Genomic DNA, 22,189 nt, shown 5'->3' on the forward strand with positions numbered 1-22,189 from the left:
TGTGAAAGGATATAAACTCATTTTACAACATTGAGTACTAAAGCAGAGAAACAGTTAAGGGACGATATTTGTGTCAGCACGTCGGTGCATAGCACTGTCTGTGAGACAATGGTTTGTAGACAGTAACTTTCTGGAAATCGACCAGCCTGCCCAAAGTCCCGACCTGGAGCGAATGGGACACCTTTGGGGTGAGTTAGTACAGCGACTTCGCTCCAAGCTACAGCGTCATACGTCACTACCTTCTCTGGTTTCGGCTCTTGAGAAAGAATGAGTTGCCAATTGCTCCACAGACCTGCAGATACATCACTGAAAGTGTTCCTAGCAGAGTTTGAGCCGTTGTAAATGTTATGTATGATGCAGAACTATGGGACTCGTGGAAAAACTGTGACCCGACTTAGTCGCGCTATTTGACTCTTAGTCTGACCACGAGGAGTCTCCACTAATTGCACGCGCTGATCTCGTATGCTGACGTGAGGATCAATGAACTATACTATACTATATGTACCTGGAACATCTTAGGTCATTAGAAAGTTAGGAGACAGGAATACAATTAAATACTTAGCTTTAATTCAGCATTAGCGGTGAACTTCGATGTTGACTTTGTACAATAATATTTACAAATGCAGTTATAGACTGAACTGCGAATACTTCTTTACAATTCTGATTGCTTCACACATACAGATCAATTGTCAACGTATAAACTGTACGTGGCGCCTGGCTAGGTCGTAGCTACCGACTTAGCTGAAGGCTATGCTAACTTGCGTCTCTGCAGATGAGATCTCTGAAGCTGTAACGAGTGAACCACTCCTATTAACGTCGGCTGTAGAGCTGGCCAGTGCGCTAGCTGGTCTCGTAAGACCAGCCGAGTGGCGGCGCTCGATCTGCCAGCGTCGACAGTGGCGACTCGTGGGTCCGATGTGTACTGATGGACCGCGGCCGATTTGAAGCCTACAACCTAGCCAGTGTGGTGCCTTGCGGCGACACCGCAATAAATGCAAAGGGTGGGCAAATTCCTTATTAATTGCCAGTAATTGGTGTCCAGACACTTTTGAGCAGCTAGGGTATTCCTTCCACCTTACGGCCTCCTCTTCTTGATTAGTCGTGGCTTGCTATCTGAGCTCTTGATCCATACAGCTGCTTCTTTTTAGGGCTCCGTATCTCAATCAGTAACAACGGAATACTTATAGAATCACTTTTTGTCTGTATGTCTGTCCGTCTACTTTCTCACGGGACGTACGCAGTAGAAATTTATATCACACACTAAGGCCTACTGCCCCTTGGCGCTGCATAAAATTTGACGTCCTAAGTTAATGCAGTCAAAAGATACGGCCATTCACGTAACAAATTTTGACACTCGCAAACTCACTCATCAAAACCTGTAGGGCACTTCCCTTTGGCCTAGAATTATGAAATTTGGCAAAAGGCAAGGGTTCACAGTACAACCAAAGGAAAAAATTCGAAAACTGTAAATTTGTTATTATATCACACGAAAAAAATTGTTTCCTTCATTATCTGACTCTTTCTGTTCGTCCGTCTCGTAGGACGCCCCTTTTTTTTTTTTTTTTTTTTTATTAAACAGGTAGACATATCAGGTTGAAGTATATGTCACGTACTAAGGTCTGTTGAACACTTGGCTCTGTAATACTGTAATAAATGTAAGCTTCTAACTCAATGCAGCCAAAAGATACGCCCATATATCACAAGTTCTGATACTTGTAAACTCACTCATCAGAACCTATAGGGTCCTTCCCGTGATATAGAATCATGAAATTTGCAGGAAGCAAGGTTTCGTGCTGTAAGTAAAGGAAAAAATCCGACAATTGTTAATTTCTTATTATATCACATGAAGGATATTGCTTTTTGTCATTTGTTATACGTCGTCAAATTTTAAATTAAGAGAATCAGTAGTTCTGCATTCAGACTGATTGGGTTGCAATGGTAAAAGTCAAACATCAGGCAAGAAGTGACTTTACTGCTCATGTGACGCATTTCGGAATTTACACCTCATCAGATTTCGAGGAGCGATTGCTGCACATAGATACGGCGCTCCCAGCTATTTGTGAAACGTCATTTCTACTTCCAGCAGTCGCTCCTGGAAATCTGATGACGGGTAAATTCCGAAGCGCCTCATACAATCAGTAATGTCATTCCTTGCCTGATGTTCCATTTTTACCACTGCGATCCACTCAGCCTGAATGCAGACCTACTGATTGGTATGATAATGGTCGCCTGACTCCTACACGACTTTATGTCACTCTTATATTATTGAAATTAAAACATTCTCTAAAATCTTGGAATCAATTTCGATAACAGCAAAAATGGTAGAGATTGACAATTACCGGAATGTATGGTACTGTCTACATACATAATTAAGTTTGTACGGAATCCTCAATGCGCATGTCCTACTCGCACGTGGCCAATTGTTTCTCCATTTTTTTATTTTCCTTTAGTCATTGTGCCTTTTCCATAATCAGATACGTCTACAGCACCACATTTTTCTCCAGCAGTTCTTGCTTTGCGGTTTTGCACTTTCTGTCTGTCTCATTTTTAGACACCTTAGTTTCCTTTGCCTGCTTCATTTCCGACCTTTTTATATTTTCTCCTTTTGTGAATTCAATTCCGTATCTCGTGTGTTATCTAAGGACTTGTACTGGACCTTCTGTTTTTACTATTTTGTTCCTCCTCTGTCTTCACTACAGCATCTGTGTAAAGTTTCCCATTCCCCTTCTGTTGTGTATAGTGCATCCTTTCCCTTGTTTCACTCAATCGTTGCTTGCCTGATGCTTCCTTTGAGACTGTCAACAACCTACGTTTCCTTCAACTTATCAAGTTTCCACCTCCTTAATTTCCTACCTTTCTACAATTTATCAGTTTTCATCTACAGTTCATAACTAATAATTATAGTCAGGATGCACTTCTGCTCCAATAAATCTTTTGCAATGAAAAAGCTGGTTTCTAAAACCTGTCATACCACTACATAACGAATCTGAAACCTACTTGTGCTTCCGGGTCCATTTCACACATGCAAGCTTTTTTCATGATTATGAAGCTAAGTGTTAACAGTGATTGAATTGCGCTTTGTGCAAAATTCCACCAGGCAGCTCCCACTTTTATTCCTGTACTAACTTGATTAATTCCAAAAAGCTGTTATGAGAGTGTAGCAAGTTGTTCTTCTGGAGCGATAGGTTTTCTAAATTTTGTCGACAACATAATGAAACAGGGGACAATTATGAAGTGCAATTCATCGAATCTGTTAACGGCAAAATAAGAAAGCATGCAGAATGAAATATGTGAAAGAATATATCATAAATAAAATATTCAACCTTAAATAAATAAGTATTGAGACGCCAGCTAAACCTACAGTGCAGAACCTGTGATTAGGATTGTGGAAAGGGCCAAATAAGGTGACGGTCAGGTTCACTCAAAATTGTAACTTATTGTAATTTAATAACACCTTTAAACCAAAACGGCACATAGCCGAACTTTAGAACTACGAGTTACAAAAAGGCAATTATTTCACGGCTGAGGTCCTCCAAACAAGAAATCTTAAAAATAAAAATGCAGTTAAAATAGCAAATAAAATAATTAAAATATACATGTCATCACAGCTAGGCTGGAAAGTCTCAAGGCAAAAGTAGAAAGAACAAACATATACAAGGTGCAATACAAGCAGCTGAGGGCCACAATTAAATTTTAAAATTTTAAAATATATTACCATAATCTTTTAAGGCAGAAGGCCGCAATGTTTTTACTTAAAGGGTAATTTCAAGAATAAGGTTTTAAGCGGCTTAAGGCCCACAATTGATTTTCCAAAATTCAAAAATTCATGAAGTCCAGTAAAAACAAGAAATTTTTACATCATTGGCTATGATAGATTATAAACAGACAATTAAACACCGGTGAGCAGGACAACAAAGAAAACAGCACTCAGAAGCCTCCAGGAGGTCGGTCTGCCCTTCGTTCACTAAGGTGAGTCAGGTAGTGAGCCGAACTACACGTAATCCGTCGGTAACCCAACCAAGAGACAGTCACAGACCGACCGACCAAACGACTTGCTCACCACCAATCTGTACATAAAAGCTCAAAGACCACTCTTATGGATGTAATTATCCACAATGAAATATTAATTAGCTGTCAAAATTACACACCATGTTGGACAGCGACAACAAGTGAGGAAAGGACGCTGCCTGAAATTGCGTTAGTGGCCAGGGCAGGTAACCGGAACACTAACGGCCACAAGACAGAAAATTCCGCTGGTCCACTTGAATTTGAAATACGGTAATATAGTTAACTTCACCCTAAAGGAACACTGCCTGAAATTACATCAGTGGCCAGGGTAGATAACCAGAACACTAACGGCCACAAGGCAGAAAATTCCGCTGGTGCACTGGAATTGTAGTGAACCAATATAGTTAATTGCTCCACATGACGGCCAAATTTCAGCAATAGAAACACTCGATGTTGCTCACAGGAAAACCTCCCCAACAGCGAACCACCGAAACGAACCAAACAACATGAATCCACGTGGCTTGGGTAGTTGAAACCACTACTCAACTTTGACGTCCTGGGTTGGTGAACCACATTGCTCGTAGCGATCGGACAGCTCCACATAAGCTCCGACATTGCACAGAGACCGCCAGCGGACCCAGCCGACTGCACCACATGGAGATAACTTCCCTGGTCTGCAGCAACTGACTGCCTCACTGCCAGTATGCTGACAACATTTAAAACAAGTTTATCAGTGGACACGACAGCCGCTACACACAAAGTTGACAAACGCTAGCACGAAGACAAATCGGGAGTTGATGCACACACACACAACCGACTCATGAACGATTGGCAAGCCAAAATACGTTGTCTGGTAGGACGACCGACCGACGATCCACCAAGACTGTGGCTCAGCTCAAGTGATGCGTGGCGGCAATGGTCGGGCGAGCCATGTCGACGCAGACCTCACTGCTCCAACCTGACTACAGTAGTGCTGCATTGCAACTCCCCGACTGGCAGGTCAGACTGAGCTCCAGATGCGTTCCAACTGACTCAGCCCGAACTCGCCACCCGAACTCCCGACCCGAGCTGGCTTATGACAGACAACAACCAGGAAGTAATAGCAGTCGAGCAAAGATACCACGAGAGGGGATATATCTATACACGCTGCTAGCGTCGGTCACGGTCAGGCAAAGCAGTGACTCACTGACAGTAGTACTTTAAATTAACGTAGTGAGGTGGAAGTACGTTAAAAACAGGGTGTAAAATAGATTATGGCGGGAACACGAGCCACGCACGGCTTAAGTATGTCTTCACTTTATTTTGCGTTTATTTTGTAAAGCTTCAAGGTATAGTTAATCACATACAGTGCCATACCTACAGCAGGCGTTAACATACAATCTTATGTCCTCATGAGCTACCCACATGTAATAGTATTGTGGTGCCAATTTTCAACAGAACAATGCTCGTGAACAATGCTCATTTGGACGAATTTAAAACTACTACAGTTGCTATTCCCACTCGCAGTTTCCATCCTTAGTGGTATATTCACCTCCCAGATTCCAGTCATTATGCACGTTTCATTGGTTTCCCACCAAAACCTCTCTTATGCCTGTCATTGGTTACGTCTAGCGGCTGCCGCTTCAGATGGGAACGCCGATTCCGCGTGTAGTCTTGACAACAAAACTGCCTGCAGCTGACACGTGTCACACTGCCGCCCTCTAATGAAAACCAGGCTTCAAGCATCAAGCAGAAAAAGTTCAACATGGGCAAACCGCGCCGCTACTATTGAAGCATCTTGGGGCAGCGATGTCTCGATGACCATCATGGCGCTGTTGATGACTTTTCCGAGCGGCGTGCCATAGGGAGACGCGACATTAGGCCCCCTTGTGTATAAGAGTTTAGAACTCTGTCTGCTACTTGTGCAGGGTTTCCGCATTGCGCTCGTTCCTATTGCAGTCCCCAAACACGCCGACGATTCCGCGGGAGAAGATCCACCGCATCACGACGATGTACCCGGAGGACCCGCGGGCGCCGTTCTACGACCCGTCTGGCAGGGAGATGGCGCCGCTGGCTCGCCTCTACTTTTTCCGCGACACCGTCATCGCCAAGAGCTGCGACGAGCAGGACGTGGAAGCCGCACTTGCAGACCTGGCCATTGAGGAGACCGAGAACACCGAGGACACCACGCGACGTGAGTACCTGCTCCAGTCTTCCGTAGCACATCTGCGTCATCTGACGAAAACGGCTCGTCACGCTGTTTTAAATGCTATTACGAGGGTGAGCCAAATGAAAACCATAAATTTGTAATAACAATTCGAAATTTCTCGCCGTTATCCTGTAAGTTGGTAAACGTGCTACAAACAGCTTGCAGAATGGTCTGTAGGTGGCAGCGTAGTGCAGATGCACACTGTGGCGTCCCCGCACTCCAACCGCGTGCTGATATTGTCGACGCCGTAGAGCTGCTACTGGCACAGCTCTCGCAGCGGAGTTGGGACACGATGCGCGGTGACGTAGGTCCCCGTTGGTGAACGGGAGAGACAGAAATGCGAACTCGTACGATGGATGCTTCTTCTGATTTAAGATTGAATGATTCATTGCCCGGATATGCAGTAGTTGTTAAATCTTAGCTCATCCGCATCGTACACACCACCAATTGCGAGGGAACATTGTAATTATCAGTCTTCTCGTACGTTGTTGGCTCGTTGCTATGGAGTTGTTGAACCTGTATGAAGCGAGATCCACAGATACTCTTTGGTCACGTCTGAGTGAACCTACGCCGTAATGTTAAAAAAAAAGTGTTCAAACGTTCTCTTTTCAATTAATGAAATAGGTATTTTGATATTCAGATTAAATTGTCCCTGCTGAACAGTCGTTGGTTAACTGTCATTCATTAAATCACTTAATAATGTAGTCTACGCTTGATATTTCACTTGGAACGAACAGGTTATTGTTCCTTGGCCACTGAATACTTTATAACTTTCGCACCACACGCACACGCAGTTGGTTGGTAAAGTCAGTTTCTTGACAATTACGACAACCCGACTCTTCAGCGTAATTGTATTATCTTCGTGAAGTCGTGTAATTGTGTCCTACTCGAGACTAATTGAGTGTAGTCCTTTGATATACTATCCACTCTTCTTTTAGTTCCAACTGTTTCAAAGTCAAGTCCAATATTCACTAGTTTCGTCAATAAAGTTCAATTAACCCGTTATGCACGGTTAAACGCGTCTATCAGTTCCTGTCTCTGCTTAGAAAATCAGTTTCCGAAGTTCGTGAATCACGTCACGCAAGACACACTTCTGAACGCAAAACAATCTCGTCGCGTTCCGTACTCTCAATAACGAAGACAAGAATTGTTCTCGCACGTCTTTACAGGACGAGAGCCATCAAGCGACTTCTTCTGTGAAAGAGTATTGTAGGCGCATTGAATTTCTTCGTTGTGCTTACAACTCTCTTCCACATAAAAGTTATCTCTGACTAACATCACCTTGGACTTAGCTTTCAAGATATTAATTGCAATTATCACTTGGATATTTATCCATTAATTAAATCTGACGTTTCTTCCTCCTCTTTTCATAACAAAACCTCTCAGTGATGTATAATGCTGATGTTATCAAAACTTCTTGGTCTTAGCTTATCGGCAAAGATGTCTTATTTGCCAAGATACCTCTTCCCTACTTCATATTATGATATTCTGTCTTAATTGACTTTAAGGTGGTCGTTCGGGTGTTATAACACATACCGTCGCAGTATCAGTAGAAAGATGGCCGGCCCACTTGCGACTTGCACCAAGGAAGGACAGCGTTTTGTTATTCGGTTTTTGCGTAGTGAAGGTGTGAAACCTATTGAAATTCATCGACAAATGAGGGTTCAGTACGGCGATGCATGTTTGTCACAGCAGCAATTCTACGAATGGAGTAGGAAGTTCGCAAATTGTGTGACTTCAATGGAAGATGCTCCTCGTCCAGATCAGGCACAATGAGTTGTGACTCCACAGAACATTGCAGCGGTTGAAGCCATAGTGAAGGAAAACCGCCGAGTGGCACTGAATGACATTGCAGCATGTTTAAAGATTAGTCATGGGTCAGCACACCACATTGTGCATGATGTGCTCCAGTTTCTCAAAGTGTCTGCAATATAGTTGCCACGGCAGCAGATTCTTGAAATGAGAGAACGACGTGTTGATGCTTGTGAAGAACTTCTTCGGCACTTTGAACGAGAAGGTGATGGCTTCCTTGCAAGAATCGTTACTAGGGACGAAACCTGGGTTCTCTTCCAACAACCGGAAACGAAGAGACCGAGCAAGGAATGGCGCCATTCCTCATCACCAAAACCAAAGAAGTTTCGAACACAACGATCAACAGGGAAGGTTAGGCTGACTCTCTTTTGGGACGAAAAAGGCGTCATTTTGGAGCATTACATGCGTAGAGGGACCACTGTCACCAGTGCATCATAGACAGATCTCCTAAAAAAATCGTCTGCGGCCTGCAATCAAATCAAAGCGACGTGGATTGCTGTCAGCAAGTGTCCTTTTGCAACATGACCATGCAAGGCCCCACACTGCCCGTACAACAGTTGCAACAATCACAGACCTGCATCTTGAGTGTCTTCCTCATTCACCATACTCTCCAGACCTTGCCCCAAGTGATTTCCATATGTTTGGACCACTCAAAGTCGCAATGGGAGGAAAGAAGTTCCATTATGATGAAGAGGTATGCTACGCGGTGCATGAGTGGTTGCGCGGACTACCAAAAGAATTTTTTTCTAAAGGAATTTATCTACTTTGTAAGCGCTGGAGGACTTGCATTGAGCGTGGGGGAGATTATGTTGAAAAGTGATACAGCTTTGTACCACTTCTGCACAATAAATAATATTAAAAAAAAATATTTAAGGTTTTCATTTGACTCGCCCTCATAATATGACGTTTATACATACAGGGTGGCCAGAAACAGTCTTAAAAGCTTTTAAGGGTGTTGCAGGGGAGACAGTGCTAAGAAATAACTGTTCAGAAAAGAATTCGATACATTGCGCCGTTTCCGAGTTAATTACCATTGAAGTTAGCCAATCATGCCTTTGTGCATGCAAATTAAAGCGGCCTGCTAGATACACTTAGTTGTTCTCGTAGCGTAGATGGTAGCGCACGAGAATGTTCAGCCTTTGGCTCGAGTTCGACCCTTGGTACTGTCCAGTGTCCAATTTTGCTATTGCTCTCTTGTTCGGGTCTGGCGACACAGTCTCTGGCGGGCGGTTTTCATTCGCGTGCGCAACAGTCTGCTCGGCTAATTTCAGTACTTACTAACTCATAGACGACGCAATGTATCGAATTTTTTGTTAACAATTATTACTCAACACAGCCTACCCAGCAACATCCTTACTAGGTTTTCAGACTGTTTCTGACGATCCCGTATACCGAGCGGTTCATCTAAGACCATAAAGTTACCGCAATTCTGTTTTCACACAAATGAATTGTGAGAAAGCTTTTGCCGACATGTAGCTCCTTTACATAGTTATTTTGCACTGCCTGACAAAGAAAGTGAAGCAGTAGAAATGGTTGTATGTCAATGTAACAATGTACTCGTTCACACTAGATTTGTTACCAGTTGGTTCGAACAATGAGCAAGTGTTACAGAGATGCTTCGGGAATTCAATTGGGAATACCTGGAGGGAAGGCGAAGTTCTTTTCGAGAAACAGTAGTCAGAAAATTTAGTGAACTGGCATTTGAAGCACCCTCCATAACGATTCTACTGCCGCCAACATACATTTCGTGTAAGGACCACGAAGATACGAGAAATTAGGAGTCATGCGGAGACATATGGACAGACGTTTTCCCTCGCCCTATTCGTGAGTGTAACAGCAAACGAAATGACTAGCAGTGGCATAGGTTACCCTTTGCGACGCACCGTACGGTGGCTTGCAGAGTATATACACACATCAAAAAAGTTTTGCATCACCTCGGTTCCGAGAGTTCCCGAAACTGTAAGAAAATTGGAACAGAGATCAACACGAATATCATTTCCGCCCTTTTTATTGCTCATTAAAAACACACTTTGCATGTTGTACCACCATACAGCGAGACCTTCGGATGTGGTGGACCAGATTGCTGTACGCACCAGTACCTTTAATACCCAGTAGCACGGCCTCTTGCATTGATGTATGCCCGTATTTGTCGTGGTATACTATCCACAAGTTCATCAAGGCACTGTTGGTCCAGATTGTCCCACTCCTCAACGGCGATTCTGCGTAGATCCCTCAGATTGGCTGGTGGGTCATGTTCACGTTGCTGCACTCGCTGGACAGTGTGTCTAATGCGTTCAGCCTGAGCGGGTTGCCTCCAAACACGTCTCCAACAATTGTCTGGTTGAAGGCATGTGCGACACTCGTCGATGAAGGAAACGTGATGCCAGTCCTGAGGGGTCCATTCGGCATGTTGTTGGGCCCATCTGTACCGCGCTGCATGGTGTCGTGGTTGCAAAGATGGACCTCGGCATGGACGTCGGGAGTGAAGTTGCGCATCATGCAGCCTGTTGCGCACATTTTGAGTCGTAACACGACGTCCTGTGGCTGCACAAAAAGCATTATTCAACATGGTGGCATTGCTATCAGGGTTCCTCCGAGCCATAATCCGTAGGTATCGGTCATCCAATGCAGTAGTAGCCCTTGGGCGGCCTGAGCGAGGCATGTCATCGACAGTTCCTGTCTCTCTGTATCTCCTCCATGTCCGAACAATATCGCTTTGGTTCACTCCGAGACGCCTGGACACTTCTCTTGTTGAGAGCCCTTCCTGGCACAAAGTAACAACGAAGACTTGATTGAACCGCGGTATTGACTGTCTATGCATGGCTGAACTATAGACAACACGAACCGTCAACCTCCTTCCTGGTGGAATGCCTGGAACTGATTGGCTGTCGGACCTTCTCCACTTAATAGGTGCTGCTCATGCATGGTTTTTTACATCTTTGTACGTGTTTAGTAACATCTCATAACAGTCAAAGGGACTGTGTCTGTGATACAACATCCACAGTCAACGTCTATCTTCAGGAGTTCCGGGAACTGGGGTGATGCAAAACTTTTTTTGATGTGTGTATGTAGATGCAGAAATCGGCAATATGTGAATGATTAGAATTTCAATTCTTGTGACATGTAGAATCCTCACGAGAGTGTATTAGTGTTTTTAGTGTTTAGTACGGTATACAACGGTCATGAACACCGTCAAATGCTAAGTGATCACTTGGAAAGACACATAGGTGCCATATATTCGTTATCAGCAGCGTACTGAATTTTAAAGACGCCACATGTGTGTCTCCATTTGGCCAGCTGGTCAAATCGTGCAATAAAGAGATCTGTGGGCATTTGGATGTGACAGTAGCTCATTGTTGGGCTGCATGGGAATGTGACGGCAGGCATACCCATCGTCAAGGTTCCGTTCAATCACGTCTGACCAACGCAATGGAGGATCGCCGTATTGTGCACCAAGTACATCATAATCCCTTCACATCTCCGCCTTCCATTCGAGAACAAGTATCAGACTTCCTGCAACATTCTGTGTCATCCCCAACCATTGGTTGGAGGCCAGCTGCAGCCAGACTAGCAAACTGTCGTCCGGTTCGTAGGCTTCTGTTAACACCACAACACAAACCGCTGCGTTTGAATTGTTGCCGTGACCGGGACTGTCAATGAATTGCGTCGCACTGGGTTCAGCGGTGAATTGCTGTTTTGCGTTACCTCGGATGACCATTGTTGGCGAGTATCGAAGCGATTTGGGGAGGAGTCCCATTCTTGCAAAATTTTGATATTTTGTGGAGGAGGGGGGGGGGGGGGGGGCAGAAAGGTGAAAGGTGTTACTCCTCGTATCGTGGAGTCGGGAGCCATGCAGTATGACTACACGTCACGGCTGCTAGTCATTGACGGAACACCGACGGCACAACTGTACGTCATGGACATATTGCGTCCTCATGAGTTACCCTCACGTAATATTATTGTGGTGCCAATTTTCAAGAGAACAATGCTCATTTGCACAAGGCATGTCTCTATGAACTGTATGTATGAAGTGCAGGGACTCCAGTGGTCGCCAAGATACTGAGATCTGTTCCTGGTGGAAGATTTGTGAGATCATTTCGGATGTCAACTCCAGCCCAGGTATCCAAGACATCAAGAATCAGTTACAGTAGTTATGGGCCAGTGTATCTCAGCAGAGGATATAATGGCTTTATGAGACTCTCCCCAATTAAATAAGTGCATGCATCCAGGCCAGACGGGGTCCTACGTTATAGAGATAAGTAGGTTCGTACTACCAATTTATTTGTAAATTTCACTGGATGCAACACTTTTTTTGTCAGGCAGTGTACTTACAGAGATAATGGAATCTGCTTCGTTGTTTTCCTATGGATATATATTAATTTTTGTTGTTATCACCGAAGTTCAACCGTTCTCACTCTTCAAAATCTGATAAATAGTTTCCCAGAAACTATCAAATTTAGAAATTAGGATTTATCTGTTCTGAATTTGAAACCGAGTCTAGATGGAAAGTTCTCTCACTGTCGGTACTCCAAAGAACTTTAATAACTGTGATAGAACGTTTACTCTGGGTGCTTTGTTTCGACGTAGATCTTTCAGTGCACTGTCAAATTCTTCTCACACTGTCCAATCACGAATATCGTTTTCGTTCACTCCATTTTGTCTTTCCTTAATATGTCTAACAGTTTAGTGCAACAAAAGAGGTAAAAACTTTATTGTGGGTCCATGGAATTAGCTACTGAGAACAGGAACAGAAAGGAAAATAGTAGACAGAACATGGACTGGGAGAAAGAAAGGAAAGGAGAATTCCTACATGTGCTTGTAGACGTTTCTCCCTACACGTAGCATAAAACGGTACAACCTACAGTTAACTTTTCAAAAGGGTGGCAAGTAACGCTATTTTACTTACTATAAGTATAAAATACATGACTAAATTTGTGGGTGATTCGTAGTTACAAAGAATGAAAAATTTAGTACACGGAGTTGCCATCTCTGGCAGCAGCAAAGGCTCTAATCTAGCTGAGTATGAAACGCGGGTACGTCATTCCATTCTGCCTCACATCTATGCAAGATTATTCTTAGTGATTGGCGAAACCCACGACCAGATGCATTCAGTGGCTGAAAGATCTGGAGAACGTGCTGGCCAAGGCAACGGTCGAACACCCTCTGGGTCGAGGTAGAACATCGAAGCGCGGGCAACCTGCGGTCTTGCGGTATCCTGTTGAAAAATAACGCCACGTGGACCTCCACATTGTAAGCTATGAGAAACAAAGGTGATCATGTTCTATAAGCAGTGGCGTTGCATAGAATCACGTCAGGTGCTGGCCCCGTATGATGACGAAAGCAATCTGGAAAAATTCGTTCTCCTCGGAGGCTCTTCACGAGGTATTTCCATCAAGATAGTGTACGGGAAACTGGGACTCGTCTGAAAAGACGACATGGCGGCTCTCCTGTGTCCAGTGCTGTCACTGGGCGTACCGTAGTCGCCGCGCGTCTCACTGCTGCCCGCGGTAAGGGAAGTGGCAGCAATTGTCGCCGTGCTGACAGTTGCACTGCGCGCGTGCATACTTACCTTGCTGCAAACGAGCTCGTTTCAGCGCTAGTCGCGTGGAGCCGTTGAGGTCCTCTTAAAGCAACAGATCCCGTAATTGCGTGACAGTCGTTGGATCCTGACGAATGTAAGCAGCAATATAGCGGGACGATAAAGCACGTTCTCGGTAGCACCTGATCCTGCCACTGTAAAATTCCTACACGTGCTTGTACACGTTTCTCCTTACACGTAGCTTAAAATGGTCTTCTCAAAAGCAATCAAGATTCTGTTGCCATTCTTGAACGAGAAACTCCCCTGAATAATCTTTCCTCGTGAACAGAATATACGAGGGCTGGAACTTACATAGTCAAATGGGGTCAAATGGCTCTGACAAGGGAACCTCCCCATCGCACCCCCCTCAGATTTAGTTATAAATTGACACAGTGGATAGGCCTTGAAAAACTGAACACAGATCAATCGAGAAAACAGGAAGAAGTTGTGTGGAACTATGAAAAAAATAAGCAAAATATACAAACTGAGTAGTCCATGGGCAAGATAAGCAACATCAAGGACATTGTGAACTGTGGAGCGCTGTGGTCCCGTGGTTAGAGTGAGCAGCTGTGGAACGAGAGGACCTTGGTCCGAGTCTTCCCTCGAGTCAAAATTTTACTTTCTTTATTTTCGCAAAGTTGCGATCTGTCCGTTCATTTATTGACGTCTCTGTTCACTGTAATAAGTTTAGTGTCTGTGTTTTGCGACCGCACCGCAAAACCGTGCGGTTAGTAGACGAAAGGACATGCCTCTCCAATGGGAACCGAAAGCATTTGATCGCAAGGTCATAGGTCAACCGATTCCTCCACAGTAAAACACGTCTGATATATTCTATACGACACAGGTGACGGCATGTGCGTCACATGACAGGAATATGTTGTCGACCCACCTAACTTGCACACTTGGCGAATGGGTAAAAAGATTCTTCTACCTTGCCCAATTTAGGTTTTCTTGTGGATGTGATAATCACTCCCAAAAAAGTGATGAAAATATAAGAGTTTGTCACACAAACTGCAACAAATGAATGCAACAGTTTCACAGTCGCACAGTTTTCCCTGTGCTCTGTCAAAACATATGTTTTTTACGTTTTCAAATGTTTCCTTGTGTAGACCGTCAAATCCTGCATATGTCCAAGAAAATCTGAACATGTCCTGGAATTTTGGAGAGCGAAGTTGATTATGTGTGAGTGCCTGAACTTTGATAATTGTCTGAAAATAAAAAATTAAACTTTTCACTCGAGAGAAGACTTGAACCAGGGACCTTTCGTTCCGCAGCTGCTCACGCTAACCACGGGACCACGGCGCTCGTATGCTCACACGTGCCTTGATGTTGCATACGTTGCGCATGGACTACTCAGTTTGTATATTTTGGTTATTTTTTTCATAGTTCCACACAACTTCTTCCTGTTTTCTCGATTGATCTGTGTTCAGTTTTTCAAGGCCTATCCCTGTGCCAACTTATAACTAAATCTGAGGGGGGTGCGATGGGGAGGTTCCCTTGTGAGCACTATGGGACTTACCTTCTGAGGTCATCAGTCCCCTAGAACTCAGAACTACTTAAACCTAACTAACCTAAGGACGTTACACACATCCATGCCCGAGGCAGTATTCGAACCTGCGACCGTAGCGGTAGCATCATGATGGTCGCATCCGTGGTTGGCATCGCGTTTGGCATCGCGGTGAACGCACATTGGAAGCGTGTATTCGTCATCGTATCACCCGGCGTGATGGTATGTGATGCCATTGGTTACACGTCTCGGTCACGTCTTTTTCGCATTGACGGCACTTTGAACAGTGGACGTTACATTTCAGACGTGTTACGACCCGTGGCTCTACCCTTCATTCGATCCCTGTGAAACCCTACATTTCAGCAGGATAATACACGACCGCATGTTGCAGGTCCTGTACGGGCCTTTCTGGATACAGAAAATGCTCGACTCCTGCCCTGGCCAGCACATTCTCCAGATCTCTCACCAATTGAAAACGTGTGGTCAATGGTGACCGAGCAACTGGCTCGTCACAATACGCCAGTGACTGATGAACTGTGGTATCGTGTTGAAGCTGCATGGGAAGCTGTACCTGTACACGCCATCCAACCCCTGTTTGACTCAATGCCCAGGCGTATCAAGGCCGTTATTACGACCAGAGGTGGTTGTTCTGGGTACTGATTTCTCAGGATCTGTGCACCCAAATTGCGTGATAATGTAATCACATGTCAGTTCTAGTATAATATATTTGTCCAATGAATACCCGTTTATCATCTACATTTCTTCTTGGTGTAGCAATTTTAATGGCCAGTAGTGTAGATGGCACCGCACTAAAACGCCCTCTGCCGAAAATCGCAGAGCTTTCCTCCTGCACATGCACTGTACGCTATGTTTACTAACAGCCACCAGCAAGGTTGAACCAGCTGAAGATATCGGAAAGTTACTCCGATGAAGTATTACGGAATTTGCAAACCCGTGAAGACTATTTACGACGTATCCGCCGGGAAAGCTGGAAGATCACAATGGATATGCTTACCAGAGTATGGCAGGTATTCGATTATCGATGTGATATTGTTCGTGTCGCTGGTGGAGGACACATTGAACATATGTAATCTATACTTGAGAGATTCGCAGGTTTCATGGTTATACGTCGTATAGTTTATTACATATATGCATTGGAAATACATATGTAATTTTTTAAACGCCCCGAACTTCGCGAAATTCTAATTGTAAGGTTGAATGTGAAAAGTACAAAGTGTTTGACAGAAAGTTCACTGCATGTGTGGGACAGCGGAGTGCGCGGTGAGCGAGTACTCGCCGTGGAGCGAGTGCTCCGTGACGTGCGGCAAGGGCATCCGCATGCGGCAGCGCTCCTACCTGAACGCGCCCAAGGCCGAGATGCTGGGCTGCGACCGGCAGCTCGTCTCCAAGGAGATGTGCGTCGCATCCGCGCCCTCCTGCCCGTGAGTACCGCAGCTTCTCTTCTCTAATGTCTCTAATTAACTGAAGTAAAGCGATAACCGCATTCACTGTTTCAATGCGTTTAGCTATTCAGCCCACCGGGATTTATACGACGGTGTACCCCCTCCCTCCTCAACACGTAACTCCTCTTCCTCGTCCACCTTACTTCATCGTCCCCCACATATCTCGTCTCTCTCTCTCTCTCTCTCTCTCTCTCTCTCTCTCTCTCTCCTCCCCTTTCCCTCTAACCCACCACACTGGTCACTCTATAAAATACAGGGTGTCCGAAGATTCTTTCTCTGATTACATAAATTGATAACTCAGGCTAGAAGTAAGATATAAATATGAAACTGGTGTCTAATTGCTTACAAACTATCAAAGTTGTCTTCACACATCAGTAAACTTCCACTTCCGTAGTTGCCCAATGACAGTACACGTCGATATGACTTTGCGGTCGAAATGCTATCACGTATTGAGAACGATGATGGTTATCTCAGACGAATTGCCTTTTCCGACGAAGCGACCTTTTTTGTCAGTGGAGTAGTGAATCGCCATAATGTGAACATTTGGGGTTCACAACCCTCTGGCGAGGTCATGGAGTGCACCAGAGCCAGTCCAAAGGTGAATGTTTGGTGCGCGCTATTGCACGATCGAATTATCGGGCCATTCTTCTTCGCTGAGGCTACCATCACATCTGCAGTGTATCTGGACATGTTGCAACTGTATGCTTTTCCTCAGCTGCTTCAGTATCACCCTGATGTCATGTTTCAGCAAGACGGTGCACCGCCTCATTGGGGTTTGGACGTCCGTGCCTGCCTCGATATGACCTTACCTGGGCGATGGATTGGTCGTGATGGGCCAACGGTTTGCCCTCCACGCTCTCCTGACATAACCCCATTAGACTTCTTTTTATGGAGTTATGTCAAGGACGAGGTCTACCGAACACGTGTACCAGATCTTGAAACCCTGCGGCAACGGATAACCGCAGTCGCTGAATCAATCCCTATAGTGATGTTGGCTAATGTGTGGACGGAAATTGAACATCGCCTAGATGTGTTTGCTACGTGCTACCAAGGGTGCTTGTGTGGAAGTTTACTGACGTGTGAAAAAAACTTTGATAGTTTGTAAACAATTAGACACCAGTTTCATATTTGTATCTTACTTCTAGCCTGAGTTATCAATTTATGTAATCAGAGAAAGACTTTTCGGACATCCTGTACATTAGAAAAAATTCATTTTTAATACTACATTGAAATGAAATATCACACAAAAATTATTACCTGTGGCATATCAGTACTAGAAACAGCCATTCGTCCTTCCATGACTGCACAGTACTCTATCCTTACTCATTTGTAAATGATTGTGATTATGCATGTGATTAAGAGTTTCCTTCATAAGCAACAAATTCATTCCGTCACTCGTTAAATACGTAAATCAACTGTTGCTAGTAACTAACACACTACCGACCCCTGTGGCCGAGCCGTTCTAGGCGCTTCAGTCTGGAACCGCGCTGCAGCTACGGTCGCAGGTTAGAATCCTGCCTCGGACATGGCTGTGTATGATGTACTTAGGTTAGTTCGGTTTAAGTAGTTCCAAGTCTAGGGTACTGATGACCTCAGATGTTAAGTCCCATAGTGCTTAGAGCCATCTGAACCATTTTGAACTAATACATTGCCCGACAAAGAAGGTAAAGCACCTAAAAGACATGGTCAGAGGTCAATGTAACTTCGTAAAAGTACACCATCAGCAAGTGTCTAAATGATTTAGAGTTGGAGTTCTCGGTGAAAGATGGAAAGGTCACCTTGGTGCGTTAGTGTTGTTCGTGTTTAGTGTTCAACAATGAATCACGGTTGTGCACTATGGTGAGTATGACAGTGACTTGGGAAGAGGTCCTACTCTTCCAGTATTTTGTTGCAGTGTTTTGGAGAGGCATAGAGTGGTTACTCATTGTGCCATGTTGTGGGAAGCCAATGAGTACGTTACAGCTGGTGGTTACTCAGGGATCTCGGACGGCACAAGAGTATGTAAGGGACATTCTACATCTTCATATGTTACCTCTCACGCCACAGTGTCATCGTACCAGTCTTCAATATTTTAAAAGTCCATTTCATTTTTAATACTACATTGAAATGAAATATCACACTAAAATAATTATCTCTGGCATATCAGTACTAGAAACAGCCATTCGTCCTTTCACGACTGCACTGTACTCGACCCTTACTCATTTGTCAAATGATTGTGATTATGTATATGACTAAGAGTTTCCTACATAATCAATAAATTCATTCTGTCATTCGCTAAATACGTAAATCAAACTGTTGATAGAAACTAATACATTGGCAGACAAAGAAACTAGAGCACCTAAAAGACATGGTCAGAGGTCAATGTAATTCGTAAAAGTACACAATCAGCAAGTATCTAAATGATTTAGAGTTGGTGTTCTCTGTGAAAGATGGAAAGGTCACCTTTATGCATTACTGTTGTTCGTGTTTAGTGTTCAACAATGAATCACGGTTGTGCACTATGGTGAGTGTGACAGTGACTTGGGAAGAGGTTCTACTCTTCCAGTGTTTTGTTGCAGTGTTTTGGAGAGGCATAGACTGGTTATTCATCCTGTCATGGTGTGGGAAGCCAATGAGTGTGTTGCAGCTGGTGGTCACTCAGGGACCTCTGATGGCACAAGAGTATGTAAGGGACATTCTACATCCTCATATGTTACCTCTCACGCGACAGTGTCATCGTACCAGTCTTCTACAGCACCCTTCTCGTCCACACATGGCACCTTTCCCTAAGGAATGTATGCGTGATGTTGTACTCCTGTGGCAAGTAAGAACCCCAGATCTGTATCCAATAGAACATGTATGGGACCTGGCCACACATTTATGCCATCCCCGTGTTATTAACCAGGATATCAAGGACCAGCTACATTACCTGAGGAGAGCTGTAACACACCTGCCAACCAAATAGTCGAGGCCGGAAGGGATCGCACATCACACTGATAAGTAGCCACATACTGCCAAGTTTTTTGTAAATTTCACTCGTTTTTTAATCAGTGAAATAGCGCATACGTGAAGTTGTAACGTTGTTACTTTAATTTCTTCTGAAAGCGGTGCTGATATTCAAGACCATAAAAGTGGGTTAAAAGCTGTGAGCTATGTGAGGAAGTTAACCTTGCATTACTGCGCAATTGTTTCACCAGATATCGAGTCTAGCTTACCAAATTCCCAACCAGACTAACATTAATTATAATCTTTTAGTACTCATCTTACGATAACCGGTGATATATATATACACTCCTGGAAATTGAAATAAGAACACCGTGAATTCATTGTCCCAGGAAGGGGAAACTTTATTGACACATTCCTGGGGTCAGATACATCACATGATCACACTGACAGAACCACAGGCACATAGACACAGGCAACAGAGCATGCACAATGTCGGCACTAGTACAGTGTATATCCACCTTTCGCAGCAATGCAGGCTGCTATTCTCCCATGGAGACGATCGTAGAGATGCTGGATGTAGTCCTGTGGAACGGCTTGCCATGCCATTTCCACCTGGCGCCTCAGTTGGACCAGCGTTCGTGCTGGACGTGCAGACCGCGTGAGACGACGCTTCATCCAGTCCCAAACATGCTCAATGGGGGACAGATCCGGAGATCTTGCTGGCCAGGGTAGTTGACTTACACCTTCTAGAGCACGTTGGGTGGCACGGGATACATGCGGACGTGCATTGTCCTGTTGGAACAGCAAGTTCCCTTGCCGGTTTAGGAATGGTAGAACGATGGGTTCGATGACGGTTTGGATGTACCGTGCACTATTCAGTGTCCCCTCGACGATCACCAGTGGTGTACGGCCAGTGTAGGAGATCGCTCCCCACACCATGATGCCGGTTGTTGGCCCTGTGTGCCTCGGTCGTATGCAGTCCTGATTGTGGCGCTCACCTGCACGGCGCCAAACACGCATACGACCATCGTTGGCACCAAGGCAGAAGCGACTCTCATCGCTGAAGACGACACGTCTCCATTCGTCCCTCCATTCACACCTGTCGCGACACCACTGGAGGCGGGCTGCACGATGTTGGGGCGTGAGCGGAAGACGGCCTAACGGTGTGCGGGACCGTAGCCCAGCTTCATGGAGACGGTTGCGAATGGTCCTCGCCGATACCCCAGGAGCAACAGTGTCCCTAATTTGCTGGGAAGTGGCGGTGCGGTCCCCTACGGCACTGCGTAGGATCCTACGGTCTTGGCGTGCATCCGTGCGTCGCTGCGGTCCGGTCCCAGGTCGACGGACACGTGCACCTTCCGCCGACCACTGGCGACAACATCGATGTACTGTGGTGACCTCACGCCCCACGTGTTGAGCAATTCGGCGGTACGTCCATCCGGCCTCCCGCATGCCCACTATACGCCCTCGCTCAAAGTCCGTCAACTGCACATACGGTTCACGTCCACGCTGTCGCGGCATGCTACCAGTGTTAAAGACTGCGATGGAGCTCCGTATGCCACGGCAAACTGGCTGACACTGACGGCGGCGGTGCACAAATGCTGCGCAGCTAGCGCCATTCGACGGCCAACACCGCGGTTCCTGGTGTGTCCGCTGTGCCGTGCGTGTGATCATTGCTTGTACAGCCCTCTCGCAGTGTCCGGAGCAAGTATGGTGGGTCTGACACACCGGTGTCAATGTGTTCTTTTTTCCATTTCCAGGATTGTATATAAAAAGACAACTTAAATAAAAAGAAATAAATCAGTTTATATTTGGACATTTATTTTAACATTGATCATTGTACCGTTAAAATGTCAGCATATCAAACTTGATTCTTAACTAAACTGGTGCCTTATTTAGGATTGTGAAAATGTGAGTTTGTAATCTTACGGAACACATCAAATAGGGAGCCAAGAGTGGGAGACTACATACAACACTGCATTCATAAAATAACACACGAAGAACGTTGAAACATATCCAAGAGGAAATCAATCACAACCAAATGATTCAATTTTCACCCAAAGAAGTTACATTCGTAGTGTAATCCTGTCCGTCATGAAATTACCACACACTGGTATACTAAATTCATACTAACTCTCTGTGAAATCTTCCCGAAAAGAATAGCTGAGGGCTACTTTGATGCTTACATCACATGCTTCACGTGGTTGACTTGGTTTACACAAAGAGTGTAACTCCACAATAATTTTGATAATTAAAATAAATTAGATCGAAAAGCAATTTACAAAAGAAAAACCTCGAACTGGTTACTAACGTCTTACTATTAACCTGATGGGTCAAACAATTGTATATGCACGTGGTACTGGTCTCGCAAAGTACACCCCACGTGGGTTGAACATAAAGAAAAGTTGCTATATTGGAAATTATTGTCAAGACGAGACGTTATAATCTAACGCACATTCGCATTTAAGACTGATGATCTTAATTAGAGTTACTGATCAACACGTGGTTCCACTTTACTCACAAAGTAGTGACAAAGCAACTACCGGAATATATTCTGAACTTCACACTCGAATTACACTGTGTTGCAATTTAGGATAACATTAGACATTTTAGAGCTAAACCTGAAATAAAGGTGATTAAATTTTCAGTTAGGCTGAACTTAAGAAATCCATTGTCCCACGGACTTAGCAGACACGCGCTTAGCCGGA

At 44.7% G+C, this 22,189-nt stretch overlaps 1 protein-coding gene across 1 annotated transcript in view; it reads left to right on the plus strand.

Moving 5' to 3' along the window:
• Positions 1–22,189, plus strand: part of LOC126175894 (spondin-1) — a 211,238-nt gene that overhangs the window by 162,945 nt on the left and 26,104 nt on the right. The window contains exons 8-9 of the mRNA XM_049922950.1: positions 5,947–6,181; positions 16,364–16,535. Coding sequence (XP_049778907.1) covers positions 5,947–6,181; positions 16,364–16,535 — 407 coding nt within the window. The remainder of the gene's footprint in view (positions 1–5,946; positions 6,182–16,363; positions 16,536–22,189) is intronic.

The sequence above is a fragment of the Schistocerca cancellata genome, chromosome 3 (assembly GCF_023864275.1).
Source record: "Schistocerca cancellata isolate TAMUIC-IGC-003103 chromosome 3, iqSchCanc2.1, whole genome shotgun sequence".
NCBI lineage: Eukaryota > Metazoa > Arthropoda > Insecta > Orthoptera > Acrididae > Schistocerca > Schistocerca cancellata.